Below are 15570 nucleotides of genomic sequence, written 5' to 3'. Positions count from 1 at the left end.
ATTTTAGGATGGGAGTGTGTGTCCTACCAGGTATCTAGGCATAGTAGCAGGGAGAGACAAGCAGGTCGGTCAGAACCAGCAGCTGGTCGTCAGTGAACTGCTGTTTGTGTTCCTGCCAGTTGTCATGATGAGTCCGCCGGAAGTTAGACAGGGTCTTCTTCACAGACATCTTCAGGAGAGAGAGAGAGATATTCAGGAGCAAGAGAGAGCGAGATTCAGGAGCGAGAGAGAGCGAGATTCAGGATTGAAAGAGAGCGAGAGTGACAGTGACAGAGAGCATGCCATTGAGCTGTGTGTGTTAGTCCTCCTCACCTCAATGGGTTGTGTGTCATTGAGGTGGACGCTCAGGTTCATCAGTAGCTGGGGCATCCAGCTGGGAACATCGTAGGGGCTGGACAGGATACAGGCACTCAGACCTAACACTCCAGCATGTCGCCTCACTAGATCTACACACACACAAAAACACACACACACACACACACACACACACACACACACACACACACACACACACACACACACACACACACACACACACACAGGGGGGGGGGGCATTGAAAACTGAGCTATAACATGTTCAGCAAGGTCAAGACAAATGCATTTTAGAAGCCTATCTAACACAACCATGGCAACTGTGTTCCAAGTAAACAATTGACCGTTGGATGTAGACAGCTATGTTCTAATACCCACACTAGTGTGCCACTTAAAATGAAGATGCACTAAATATACATAAGTATGTGGACACCCCTTCAAATGAGTGGATTTGACTATTTCAGCCTCACCCATTGCTGAAAGGTGTATAAAATCGAGCACACAGCCATGCAATCTCCATAGACAAACATTGCAGTAGAATGGCCTTACTGAAGAGCTCAGTGACTTTCAACGTGGCACCACCGTCATATGATGCCACCTTCCCAACAAGTCAGTTCGTCAAATTTCTGCCCTGCTAAGCCTAATCACGCAACAGTGCCCGACCTCACTAATGCTCGTAGCTGAACGGAAGCAAGTCCCAGCAGCAATGTTCCAACATCGAGTGGAAAACCTTCCCAGAAGAGTGGAGGCTGTTATAGTAGCAAAGGGGGGACCAACTCTATATTAATGCCCATGGTTTTGGAATGAGATGTTCGACGAGCACGTGTCCACATACTTTTGGTCATGTAGTGTATGTAGTGGCCGTTTTAAGTGGTATTTAGTGTGGACCGAGTAACAGAGCCAGTATGTAGTGCGGACAGAGTAACAGAGCCAGTATGTAGTGTGGACAGAGTAACAGAGCCAGTATGTAGTGCGGACAGAGTAACAGAGCCAGTATGTAGTGCGGACAGAGTAACAGAGCCAGTATGTAGTGCGGACAGAGCCAGTATGTAGTGCGGACAGAGTAACAGAGCCAGTATGTAGTGCGGACAGAGTAACAGAGCCAGTATGTAGTGCGGACAGAGTAACAGAGCCAGTATGTAGTGCGGACAGAGTAACAGAGCCAGTATGTAGTGCGGACAGAGCCAGTATGTAGTGCGGACAGAGTAACAGAGCCAGTATGTAGTGCGGACAGAGTAACAGAGCCAGTATGTAGTGCGGACAGAGTAACAGAGCCAGTATGTAGTACGGACAGAGTAACAGAGCCAGTATGTAGTGCGGACAGAGTAACAGAGCCAGTATGTAGTGCGGACAGAGTAACAGAGCCAGTATGTAGTGCGGACAGAGTAACAGAGCCAGTATGTAGTGCGGACAGAGCCAGTATGTAGTGCGGACAGAGTGACAGAGCCAGTATGTAGTGTGGACCGAGTAACAGAGCCAGTATGTAGTGCGGACAGAGCCAGTATGTAGTGCGGACAGAGTAACAGAGCCAGTATGTAGTGCGGACAGAGTAACAGAGCCAGTATGTAGTGCGGACAGAGTAACAGAGCCAGTATGTAGTGCGGACAGAGTAACAGAGCCAGTATGTAGTACGGACAGAGTAACAGAGCCAGTCTGTAGTGCGGACAGAGTAACAGAGCCAGTATGTAGTGCGGACAGAGTAACAGAGCCAGTATGTAGTGCGGACAGAGCCAGTATGTAGTGCGGACAGAGCCAGTATGTAGTGCGGACAGAGTAACAGAGCCAGTATGTAGTGCGGACAGAGTAACAGAGCCAGTATGTAGTGCGGACAGAGTAACAGAGCCAGTATGTAGTGCGGACAGAGTAACAGAGCCAGTATGTAGTGCGGACAGAGTAACAGAGCCAGTATGTAGTGTGGACAGAGTAACAGAGCCAGTATGTAGTACGGACAGAGTAACAGAGCCAGTATGTAGTGCGGACAGAGTAACAGAGCCAGTATGTAGTGCGGACAGAGCCAGTATGTAGTGCGGACAGAGTAACAGAGCCAGTATGTAGTGTGGACAGAGTAACAGAGCCAGTATTTAGTGCGGACAGAGTAACAGAGCCAGTATGTAGTGCGGACAGAGTAACAGAGCCAGTATGTAGTGTGGACTAGAGTATTAGCATTAGAGGTCGACCGATGATTTTTCAACGCCGATACCGATTTCTGGAGGACCAAAAAAGAAGATACCGATAGAAATCAGCAACTTATTATATATATATATATATATATATATATATTTCTATTAATGACAATTACAACAATACTGAATGAACACTTATTTTAACTTAATATAATACATCAATAAAATTTATTTAGTCTCAAATAAATAATGAAACATGTTCAATTTAGTTTAAATAATGTAAAAACAAAGTGTTGGAGAAGTAAAAGTGCAATATATGCTATGTAAAAAAGCTAACGTTTCAGTTCCTTGCTCAGAACATGAGAACATATGAAAACTGGTGGTTCATTTTAACATGAGTCTTCAATATTCCCAGTTAAGAAGTTTTAGGTTTTTAGTTATTATAGGAATTATAGGACTATTTCTATACCATTTGTATTTCATATACCTTTGACTATTGGATGTTCTTATAGGCACTATCGTATTGCCAGCCTAATCTCAGGAGTTGATAGGCTTGAAGTTATAAACAGCGCAATGCTTGAAGCACAGCGAAGAGCTGCTGGCAAACGCAGGAAAGTGCTGTTTGAATGAATGCCTACGAGCCTGCTGCTGCCTACCACCGCTCAGTCAGACTGCTCTATCAAATATCAAATCATAGACTTAATTATAATATAATACCACACAGAAATACGAGCCTTTGGACATTAAAATGGTCAAATCCGGAAACTATCATTTCGAAAACAAAACGTTTATTTTTTCAGTGAAATACAGAACCAGTCCATATTTTATCTAACGGATGGCAACCCTAAGTCTAAATATTCTTGTTACATTGCACAACCTTCAATGTTATGTCATAATTATGTTCAATTCTGGCAAATTAATTACAGCCTGTGTTAGGAAGAAATGGTCTTCACACAGTTCACAACGAGCCAGGCGGCCCAAACTGCTGCATATACCCTGACTCTGTTGCAAGAGAAGTGACATAATTTACCTAGTTAAAATAAATTCATGTTAGCAGGCATATTAACTAAATATGCAGGTTTAAAAATATATACTTGCGTATTGATTTTAAGAAAGGCATTGATGTTTATGGTTAGGTACATTGGTGCAACGAAAGTGCTTTTTTCACAAATGCGCTTGTTACATCATCGCCCGTTTCGCGAAGTAGGCTGTGATTCGATGAGAAATTAACAGGCACCGCATCGATTATATGCAATGCAGGACACACTAGATAAACTAGTAATATCATCAATCATGTGTAGTTATAACTAGTGATTATGTTAAAATGTATAGTTTTTTATAAGATAAGGTGGGGCGGCAGCGTAGCCTAGTGGTTAGAGCGTTGGACTAGTAACCGGAAGGTTGCGAGTTCAAACCCCCGAGCTGACAAGGTACAAATCTGTCGTTCTGCCCCTGAACAGGCAGTTAACCCACTGTTCCCAGGCCGTCATTGAAAATAAGAATGTGTTCTTAACTGACTTGCCTGGTTAAATAAAGGTAAAATTAAATAAAAATATTTAAAAAAAAATATTAATGCTAGCTAGCAACTTACCGTGGCTCCTTGCTGCACTCACATAACAGGTGGTCAGCCTGCCACGCAGTCTCCTCGTGGAGTGCAATGTAATCGGCCATGTTCGGTGTCCAAAAACGCAGATTACCGATTGTTATGAAAACTTGAAATCGGCCCTAATTAAATCATCCATTCCGATAAATCGGTCGACCTCTAATTAACATGTTTGTCACTTAGCAGACACTGTTATCCAGAGCGACTTATAGGTATAATTTGCTCATGGCTACCTCCAGAGGGTATGGTGTCCACCACGGAGCCCAGCTCCCTCTTCCTCTTCTTGGGTAGGCGGGTCTTACAGAGGGCCTCGAAGTGGCTCTGCATGGGGCCCTCTATGGAGAGGAAGTTACACTGAAGGAAACCGCTCAGAGTGGTGGCAGCCATCTCCCTCACCTGGGGGAGAGAAGGAAAGAGATGTGATATGTGGAGCTGGCTGATCCATTATGTACTGACTAGATCTGCTCAACAGACAGAAGCTCCATCTAAACTCTCCTCCTCCTCAAAATGCAGTGAAGGGCTGAGGAGCGAGACCATAGTTGGACATTGTCCTCCAATACTCTTGAGAAGTAGGAAGAGATGAATCACTGAAAGCTTAATTAAGATGGAGCCAGAGAGAACAGGGAGAGCAGAAAGAGAGAGCGAGCGAGCGAGAGCAGGCGGGAAGAGAGAGAGCAGGGAGAGCGAGCGAGCAGGGAGAGAGCAAGGAGGGAGAGAGAGCGCGAGCAGGGAGAGGGAGAGAGAGCGAGCAGGGAGAGGGAGGGAGTGAGCAGGGAGAGAGAGGGAGCGAGCAGGGAGAGGGGGCGAGCAGGAAGAGGGGGAGAGGAAGCGAGCAGGGAGAGAGAGAGCGAGCAGGGAGAGGGGGAGAGGGAGCGAGCGGGGAGAGGGGCAGACCGAGTGAGCGGGGAGAGGTGGAGACCGAGCGAGCGGGGAGAGGGTGCGAGCGAGCGGGGAGAGTGTGCGAGCGAGCGGGGAGAGGGTGCGAGCGAGCGGCGAGAGGGTGCGAGCGAGCGGGGAGAGGAAGCGAGCAGGGAGAGAGAGAGCGAGCGGGGAGAGCGAGCGAGCGGGGAGAGGGGGAGAGGGAGCGAGCGGGGAGAGGGGCAGACCGAGTGAGCGGGGAGAGGTGGAGACCGAGCGAGCGGGGAGAGGGTGCGAGCGAGCGGGGAGAGGGTGCGAGCGAGCGGGGAGAGGGTGCGAGCGAGCGGGGAGAGGGTGCGAGCGAGCGGGGAGAGGGTGCGAGCGAGCGGGGAGAGGGTGCGAGCGAGCGGGGAGAGGGAGCGAGCGAGCGGGGAGAGGGAGCGAGCGAGCGGGGAGAGGGAGCGAGCGAGCGGGGAGAGGGAGCGAGCGAGCGGGGAGAGGGAGCGAGCGAGCGGGGAGAGGATGCGAGCGAGCGGGGAGAGGGTGTGAGCGAGCGGGGAGAGGGTGCGAGCGAGCGGGGAGAGGGAGCGAGCGAGCGGGTGCGAGCGAGCGGGAGAGGGAGAATTTAATTGAGAGAGAACAGTGAGAGAGAAAGAGAGAAGTGAGAGAGAAAGAGAGAGCAGTGAGAGAGATAAAGAGAGAACAGTGAAGATATAAAACTGCATTTTTTTGTGAAGAATCAACAACAAGTGGGACACAATCATGAAGTGGAACGACATTTATTGGATATTTCAAACTTTTTTGACAAATCAAAAACTGAAAAATTGGGCGTGCAAAATTATTCAGCCCCTTTACTTTCAGTGCAGCAAACTCTCTCCAGAAGTTCAGTGAGGATCTCTGAATGATTCAATGTTGCCATAAATGACTAATGATGATAAATACAATCCACCTGTGTGTAATCAAGTCTCCGTATAAATGCACCTGCACTGTGATAGTCTCACAGGTCATTTTGCACGCCCAATTTTTCAGTTTTTGATTTGTTAAAAAAGTTAGAAATATCCAATAAATGTCGTTCCACTTCATGATTGTGTCCCACTTGTTGTTGATTCTTCACAAAAAAATACAGTTTTATATCTTTACGTTTGAAGCCTGAAATGTGGCAAAAGGTCGCAAAGTTCAAGGGGGCCGAATACTTTCGCAAGGCACTGTGTATATATATATAAATATAGAGGGCAGGTCATTAGACTAGAAGGCAGGTCATTAGACTAGAGGACGGGTCATTAGGCTAGAAGGCAGGTCATTAGACTAGAGGGCAGGTCATTAGACTAGAGGGCAGGTCATTAGACTAGAGGACGGGTCATTAGGCTAGAAGGCAGGTCATTAGACTAGAGGGCAGGTCATTAGACTAGAGGACGGGTCATTAGGCTAGAAGGCAGGTCATTAGACTAGAAGGCAGGTCATTAGACTAGAGGGCAGGTCATTAGACTAGAGGGCAGGTCATTAGACTAGAAGACAGGTCATTAGACTAGAAGGCAGGTCATTAGACTAGAGGGCAGGTCATTAGACTAGAGGGCAGGTCATTAGACTAGAAGACAGGTCATTAGGCTAGAAGACAGGTCATTAGACTAGAAGGCAGGTCATTAGACTAGAGGGCAGGTCATTAGACTAGAGGACAGGTCATTAGACTAGAGGACAGGTCATTAGACTAGAGGACAGGTCATTAGACTAGAGGACAGGTCATTAGACTAGAGGACAGGTCATTAGACTAGAGGACAGGTCATTAGACTAGAGGACAGGTCATTAGACTAGAGGGCAGGTCATTAGACTAGAGGGCAGGTCATTAGACTAGAGGGCAGGTCATTAGACTAGAGGACAAGTGAACTGGGGTATTTTGTCTGAAAAGAAATACAGAAGAGGCAACATCACCATCCCCATAGCAACAGAATACTCCTGCCACCTGTGGTTTCCATAGCAACAAGGGGGAGAATAAGGAGGAAGAGTGCTGGAAGACAGGGCCTGTGATCACACACACACACACACACACACACACACACACACACACACACACCTATCTACCATTCTGTCTTCTTCAATGTGATCTGTAACCTCCAGACCTAACTATCTACCATTCTGTCTTCTTCAATGTGATCTGTAACCTCCAGACCTACCTATCTACCATTCTGTCTTCTTCATTGTGATCTGTAACCTCCAGACCTAACTATCTACCATTCTGTCTTCTTCAATGTGATCTGTAACCTCCAGACCTAACTATCTACCATTCTGTCTTCTTCAATGTGATCTGTAACCTCCAGACCTAACTATCTACCATTCTGTCTTCTTCAATGTGATCTGTAACCTCCAGACCTACCTATCTACCATTCTGTCTTCTTCAATGTGATCTGTAACCTCCAGACCTAACTATCTACCATTCTGTCTTCTTCAATGTGATCTGTAACCTCCAGACCTAACTATCTACCATTCTGTCTTCTTCAATGTGATCTGTAACCTCCAGACCTAACTATCTACCATTCTGTCTTCTTCAATGTGATCTGTAACCTCCAGACCTAACTATCTACCATTCTGTCTTCTTCAATGTGATCTGTAACCTCCAGACCTACCTATCTACCATTCTGTCTTCTTCAATGTGATCTGTAACCTCCAGACCTAACTATCTACCATTCTGTCTTCTTCAATGTGATCTGTAACCTCCAGACCTACCTATCTACCATTCTGTCTTCTTCAATGTGATCTGTAACCTCCAGACCTAACTATCTACCATTCTGTCTTCTTCAGTCAGTTGTGTACTATGATCATCCTCTCTGTTGAACTCATTTTCTACATTCAATCACTGCTACCCGCTATGTCACTAAGTGCTAAAAACAGAAGGAACAACTACCTAGAAAGGCCAGAACCTAGGAAGAAACCTAGAGAGGAACCAGGCTCTGAGGGGTGGCCAGTCCTCTTCTGGCTGTACTGGGTAGAGAGGAACCAGGCTCTGAGGGGTGGCCAGTCCTCTTCTGGCTGTGCCGGTGGAGATAAGAGTACATGGCGATGAAGGCCAGATTGTTCTTCAAGATGTTCAAATATTCATAGATGACCAGCAGGGTGAAATAATAATCACAGTGGTTGTAGAGGGTGCAACAGTTCATCACCTCAGGAGTAAATATCAGTTGGCTTTTCATAGCTGAGCATTCAGAGGTCGAGACAGCGGGGGGAGCGAGAGAGAAAGGGTCGAAAACAGCATGTCCAGGATAGACACCTATATATATAGATACAGGATATATATATATGTGTGTGTGTGTGTGTGTGTGTGTGTGTGTGTGTGTGTGTGTGTGTATATATGTGTGTATGTGTGTGCGTGTGTGCGTTACCTCCAGCTGCTCGTCCTCCAGCAGGCGTATGACCAGTGCTCTGACGTCGTTGACAGCTCCCTGGTCGCTCATAAAGGTGAACAGGTTGTAGAAGACCATGATCTGTAGGTACGTCAGCACCGTGTAGCGAGCATGCCACGAACTGCTACCCGCTATCTGGAATATAACGGAACTATGTTAATATCATGACGGTAATGATCTGTAGGGACTGCAGCACCGTGTAGCGAGCATGCCACGAACTGCTACCCGCTATCTGGAATATAACAGAACTATGTTAATATCATGATGGTAATGATCTGTAGGGACGTCAGCACCGTGTAGCGAGCATGCCACGAACTGCTACCCGCTATCTGGAATATAACAGAACTATGTTAATATCATGATGGTAATGATCTGTAGGGACGTCAGCACCGTGTAGCGAGCATGCCACGAACTGCTACCCGCTATCTGGAATATAACGGAACTATGTTAATATCATGACGGTAATGATCTGTAGGTACGTCAGCACCGTGTAGCGAGCATGCCACGAACTGCTACCCGCTATCTGGAATATAACGGAACTATGTTAATATCATGACGGTAATGATCTGTAGGGACGTCAGCACTGTATAGAATGCGGGGCGGCAGGGTAGCCTAGTGGTTAGAGAGTTGGACTAGGAACCGGAAGGTTGCAAGTTCAAACCCCCGAGCTGACAAGGTACAAATCTGTCGTTCTGCCCCTGAACAGGCAGTTAACCCACTGTTCCTAGGCCGTCATTGAAAATAAGAATTTGTTCTTAACTGACTTGCCCGGTTAAATAAAGGTCAGATAAAAAAAAAAAAAATGCCACGAACTACTGTAACACAATCCAGCATGCACCACAAACTACGGTAACACAATCCAGCATGCACCACAAACTACTGTAACACAATCCAGCATGCACCACAAACTACTGTAACACAATCCAGCATGCACCACAAACTACGGTAACACAATCCAGCATGCACCACAAACTACGGTAACATAATCCAGCATGCACCACAAACTACGGTAACATAATCCAGCATGCACCACAAACTACGGTAACATAATCCAGCATGCACCACAAACTACGGTAACATAATCCAGCATGCACCACAAACTACGGTAACACAATCCAGCATGCACCACAAACTACGGTAACATAATCCAGCATGCACCACAAACTACGGTAACACAATCCAGCATGCACCACAAACTACTGTAACACAATCCAGCATGCACCACAAACTACTGTAACACAATCCAGCATGCACCACAAACTACTGTAACACAATCCAGCATGCACCACAAACTACTGTAACACAATCCAGCATGCACCACAAACTACGGTAACATAATCCAGCATGCACCACAAACTACGGTAACATAATCCAGCATGCACCACAAACTACGGTAACATAATCCAGCATGCACCACAAACTACGGTAACATAATCCAGCATGCACCACAAACTACGGTAACATAATCCAGCATGCACCACAAACTACGGTAACATAATCCAGCATGCACCACAAACTACGGTAACATAATCCAGCATGCACCACAAACTACTGTAACACAATCCAGCATGCACCACAAACTACGGTAACATAATCCAGCATGCACCACAAACTACTGTAACACAATCCAGCATGCACCACAAACTACTGTAACACAATCCAGCATGCACCACAAACTACTGTAACACAATCCAGCATGCACCACAAACTACTGTAACACAATCCAGCATGCACCACAAACTACGGTAACACAATCCAGCATGCACCACAAACTACTGTAACACAATCCAACATGCACCACAAACTACGGTAACACAATCCAGCATGTACCACAAACTACTGTAACACAATCCAGCATGCACCACAAACTACTGTAACACAATCCAGCATGCACCACAAACTACGGTAACACAATCCAGCATGCACCACAAACTACTGTAACACAATCCAACATGCACCACAAACTACGGTAACACAATCCAGCGTGTACCACAAACCTTACAGCAACTTCTAACAAAGATTTTGCAGAGGCTCAGAGAGCTGTTAGAACCAGAGTCTTGACAATGGGGGATTTGACATGTTTTTTTAAACCTTTTTCTCTTTGGAGATTGCATTGAATGGGGAAAGTGGTTGTAGATGAGTCTGGCCTGTTTGTGTGTGTGTGTACACACCTCTTGCAGGGCCAGCAGGACCAGTGGTATCTGCTCTGTGTAGAGTAGTCCCTGGGACATCAGAGACAGACAGGTCTTTGCATCCCTCTTCAGCTCATCATAACTGTCATCATTCTCCACCGGAGCGATCTACAAGAGGAGACAGATGAGGGTTGTTAGCATTCAGCCAGAGGATGATAGACCTCCCATCAGTCTGGTTCCTCTCAAGGTTTCTTCCTTCCTTGACCCACCCACCTTGAACAGCAGGGGTAGCAACTGGAGCTGCTCTGGAACGGCCGTGGAGAAGGAGCGTCCAGCACTGGCCATCAGCCACTTGAGTACTGGAAACACATACATAACCTTTTTACATCGTATGCTCTGACGAAGGTCTTCATAACTAAACGTTTGGCACATTGAATTACTGAAATTTGCATCGTGCAGTGATCCAGTGAGCCGGGACTCTTCTCTCTTGGCTTTACACCTGGGTTTATTAGCTCCATCAACTCTATCCCTGACCTGTCTTCAGTAGTTTGACGGACTGGGTTAGGGGTCACACCTGGGTTAAGGGTCGTACTGGTCTTTAGTAGTTTAATGGCCTGGGTTAGGGGTCGGACCGGCCTTTTGTAGTTTGATGGGTTAGGGGTCTGTTTTCAGTAGTTTGATGGGTTAGGGGTCGTACCTGTTTTCAGTAGTTTGATGGGTTTAGGGGTCGTACCTGTTTTCAGTAGTTTGATGGGTTAGGGGTCGTACCTGTCTTCAGTAGTTAGGGGTCGTACCTGTCTTCAATAGTTAGGGGTCGTACCTGTTTTCAGTAGTTTGATGGGTTAGGGGTCGTACCTGTTTTCAGTAGTTTGATGGGTTTAGGGGTCGTACCTGTTTTCAGTAGTTTGATGGGTTAGGGGTCGTACCTGTCTTCAATAGTTAGGGGGTCGTACCTGTCTTCAGTAGTTTGATGGCCTGTGTCCTCTCGTCCTGCTCCCCCACATCGTTCTCCTCTACCACGTGGTTCTGGATCTCCTCGTCCCCCTCCGTCAGGGGTTTGAGGCGCAGCAGTATTCGCTCTGTGAACTCCTTGATGCGGGGCGAGGCCGTGGGCTGGGTGTACGGCAGGTTGACGTCTATCATGAAGATGTAGGTGAGGACGCTGGAGAAGAGAGAGGAAAGAGAGCGAAAGAGGAGGCAGAGGGAGATTAACACCTTTAGTTTAGTTAATTCATGAATCTAGATTTTTGCATTTAGGCCAACATTTTTGATGTATTCCTCTTTTTCGACAGTTTGCTGGTCTCTACCTCTTTCAGTACTCTCATGAATGATAAAATCAATAATTCTACCTGGTTTAACATAAATAAATAAAGAGCATAAGGTGACCTCTTGGCCAACCTGTTTGAAAAGTTATGGACAAATGTTTACCTACTATGACTGACGTGTGGTTAGATACCTAGCTGAATGAACTATGACTGACTGACGTGCGGTTAGATAACTAGCTGAATGAACTATGACTGACGTGCGGTTAGATACCGAGCTGAATGAACTATGACTGACGTGTGGTTAGATACCTAGCTGAATGAACTATGACTGACGTGTGGTTAGATACCTAGCTGAATGAACTATGACTGACGTGTGGTTAGATACCTAGCTGAATGAACTATGACTGACGTGTGGTTAGATACCTAGCTGAATGAACTATGACTGACGTGTGGTTAGATACCTAGCTGAATAAACTATGACTGACGTGTGGTTAGATACCGAGCTGAATGAACTATGACTGACGTGTGGTTAGATACCGAGCTGAATGAACTATGACTGACGTGTGGTTAGATACCTAGCTGAATGAACTATGACTGACGTGTGGTTAGATACCGAGCTGAATGAACTATGACTGACGTGTGGTTAGATACCTAGCTGAATGAACTATGACTGACATGCGGTTAGATACCTAGCTGAATGAACTATGACTGACGTGTGGTTAGATAGCTGACGTGCGGTTAGATACCTAGCTGAATGAACTATGACTGACGTGCGGTTAGATAGCTGACGTGTGGTTAGATACCTAGCTGAATGAACTATGACTGACGTGTGGTTAGATAACTGACGTGCGGTTAGATAGCTGACGTGTGGTTAGATACCTAGCTGAATGAACTATGACTGACGTGTGGTTAGATACCTAGCTGAATGAACTATGACTGACGTGTGGTTAGATACCTAGCTGAATAAACTATGACTGACGTGTGGTTAGATACCTAGCTGAATGAACTATGACTGACGTGTGGTTAGATACCGAGCTGAATGAACTATGACTGACGTGTGGTTAGATACCTAGCTGAATGAACTATGACTGACGTGTGGTTAGATACCTAGCTGAATGAACTATGACTGACGTGTGGTTAGATACCTAGCTGAATGAACTATGACTGACGTGCAGTTAGATAGCTGACGTGTGGTTAGATACCGAGCCGAATGAACTATGACTGATGTGGTAAGTGGCAGTAAGCTAAGGACAAGAGGGTCCTACCTTCCGATGCGCTCACGGACGTTCTTGTAGACCTGTGTGAGTTTGGGCTCTAGGTACTGCAGCAGTCTGTGGAGCAGCTCAGGGACCCTCCACTCCTGTTGAGCCAGGCCCCCCTGCAGCACATACAGACGACTGGGCAGGAGAGAGGAGAGTTATACACACACCTAACCCTCCTGCTGAGTCAGGCTTCCCTGCAGAATATACAAACGACTGGACAGGAGAGTTACACACACCTAACCCTCCTGCTGAGTCAGGATTCACTGCAGAATATACAAACGACTGGACAGGAGAGTTATACACACACACACACACACACACACACACACACACACACACACACACACACACACACACACACACACACACACACACACACACACACACACACACACACACACACACACACACACACACACACACACACACACACACACACACACACACACACACACACACACACACACACCTAACCCTCCTGCTGAGTCAGGATTCACTGCAGAATATACAAACGACTGGACAGGAGAGTTACACACACACACACACACACACACCTAACCCTCCTGCTGAGTCAGGATTCAATGCAGAATATACAGAAGACTGGACAGGAGAGAGGAGAGTTAAACACACACCTAACCCTGACGCTAAGTCAGGCCTGCCTGCAGAATATACAGAAGACTGGACAGGAGAGAACAATAAAATATAATCAAAAAGAGAGGAGGAACAAGGCACTCTTCATATTATTATTCTTGACTCACAGACAAAGAGAGGAGGACCAAGGCACTCTTCATATTATTATTCTTGACTCACAGACAAACATTTTACAGACAAAAAAAACATCATCGACCCAGACTCCATAGCTGTGTTCGAATACCCATACTAACATACTATATACTACATACTTAATGGGTATATACACTACATACTATTAGTTCATTTTAGCATACTGTAAACGAACGCTATCCTTTCAGTTGAGCGTACTTCACCTGTCTACCGGAAGTTGGTGATGTTGCTATGCAACCTCTTGCTAGCTTGTTAGCATAACAAATGACTAGCTGGACTTTTTACGACTTCAGGTGTGTTCGTAAATTCAATCTGGAGTGCACTCTGGGCGTACGTAAATTCAGAGCGTTGTCAAATTGTCCGTTAGTAAATTCATAGTGTTTGGCTCTCGGAGCATTCAGAGCGCACACTGGACCCTCTGGCCGAGGAGAAGGGTTGATCCGAGCGTTCGAATATATTGGCAAGTTTGACGCATTAGTACTAGCCTCCTAACGTTAGCTAGCTAGCTAACATACCGGTACATACCGCTCTAATGATATGTTGTGGTTCATAAGGAAAGCGCAGCTCACAAATTGTCAGTCAACGTAACTTATTTGAAAAGTCATTACTTTATTACATTGCTCAAAATATCTTAACATTTGTCATAATTAATTAAAGCAATGAAATTATATCTGCTCTAGTCGGACTTCGGCTCAAATCGGCTGCATATTCGCCGCCATTTTCTTGAAATCTGAAACCGTTGTGAAGCCACGCCCATTCTCTGAAGAATTGTATTATTATTATTATTATTGTAATAATTGTATTGTGCTCTAAAATCACGGAAATAGTGTCCACTGCTTGTATACTTCATATTTTGGTGAATTTAGTACGACATCCGGGAAGTTTTGGCACACTAACTATATCCATACTATGGCCAATAAGCATACTACATACTCAATTTACATCACAAAAAGTAAAGGTAGTATGAGTATTCGAACACAGCTCATCTCTTCCATGCAGGACTAGTCATCTGGGCACATATGGAGCAGAATAAATACACCCTTTCACAGAAACACCAAGACACTAATAGGATGAGAATTAAAGGAGGCAAAGTGTTTCCTTACCAGGCATCTACGAAGGATCCCCCCTCCCCGTTGACTGGAGATTCCATCAGCATTTCAAACAACCAGTGGAGCTTCCTGGGGTCTCTGCTCTCCTGTACAACACAACCAACCTAAAGTCAACATCTGTTCTCCTGTACAATACCAAGGTCAAATGTCAACAGCATGGAAGCAGGAAATTAACAGGCCCGGCAAGTACTAGACAAGAGATTCAGGAGGCTATTCTCAATATCTGTACTCAATTCTTCCTTCACTCTTCGCCTTTTTCTCAAAATGCATTGGAAGAGAAGATCCAAGTTCCCCTCCCATTCAGGCCTTCTCCTCTAATGCGCTTTGAGAAGGAAATAAGGAGAGAGGATGCATTTGGGACTAGAGGAACTAGCAATTGAGAAAGAACCTGAAAGAAATGGACTGCTGAATGAGAGGGATGGGAGGGCTAGCAGCTTACACAGGCTGTGGCGATGCAGGTGCCCCAGTCAGCGTATGTTTCTACAGTGATGTTGTTCAGAGCTGTACGGATCAGAGGACACAGCAGCTCCCACAGACTCTCCACCTGGGAGGGGAACATAGGTCAAAGGTCAAGGACTTAACAAATATTCAACTTTTATTTATCTAGGTAAGTCAGTTAAGAACAAATGCTTATTTGCAACGAGGACCGGCAGTACTGATCATAAGCATGGTGTGTGACCACAGCGTATGTCTCTCTCCCCTACCTTGCCATAGCTCCAGTGTGTTCCTTC

The 15570-nt window shown here is 45.9% G+C and overlaps 1 protein-coding gene across 3 annotated transcripts in view; it reads right to left on the bottom strand.

Annotated features, from left to right (window-relative positions):
• LOC109900106 (proteasome activator complex subunit 4B) overlaps positions 1-15570 on the bottom strand; it is a 91485-nt gene that overhangs the window by 2389 nt on the left and 73526 nt on the right. For 2 of the 3 annotated variants that reach the window (XM_031835172.1, XM_031835173.1), the window contains 10 exons: positions 15279-15383; positions 14834-14925; positions 12951-13082; positions 11374-11582; positions 10694-10779; positions 10460-10588; positions 8268-8423; positions 4272-4434; positions 313-446; positions 28-169 (listed from right to left, as the gene is read on the bottom strand). In XM_031835172.1, the coding sequence (XP_031691032.1) occupies positions 35-169; positions 313-446; positions 4272-4434; positions 8268-8423; positions 10460-10588; positions 10694-10779; positions 11374-11582; positions 12951-13082; positions 14834-14925; positions 15279-15383 (1341 nt within the window). In that variant the 3' untranslated portion in view covers positions 28-34. Of the gene's footprint in view, positions 1-27; positions 170-312; positions 447-4271; positions 4435-8267; positions 8424-8473; positions 8812-10459; positions 10589-10693; positions 10780-11373; positions 11583-12950; positions 13083-14833; positions 14926-15278; positions 15384-15570 lie in introns of those variants that run through there. The other variant, XM_031835174.1, reaches the window with a different exon arrangement.

Source organism: Oncorhynchus kisutch, linkage group LG11 (genome assembly GCF_002021735.2).
Source record: "Oncorhynchus kisutch isolate 150728-3 linkage group LG11, Okis_V2, whole genome shotgun sequence".
Lineage (NCBI taxonomy): Eukaryota > Metazoa > Chordata > Actinopteri > Salmoniformes > Salmonidae > Oncorhynchus > Oncorhynchus kisutch.
The sequence above is the reverse complement of the archived record's forward strand: the minus strand, read 5'-3'. Positions and strand labels throughout refer to the sequence as shown.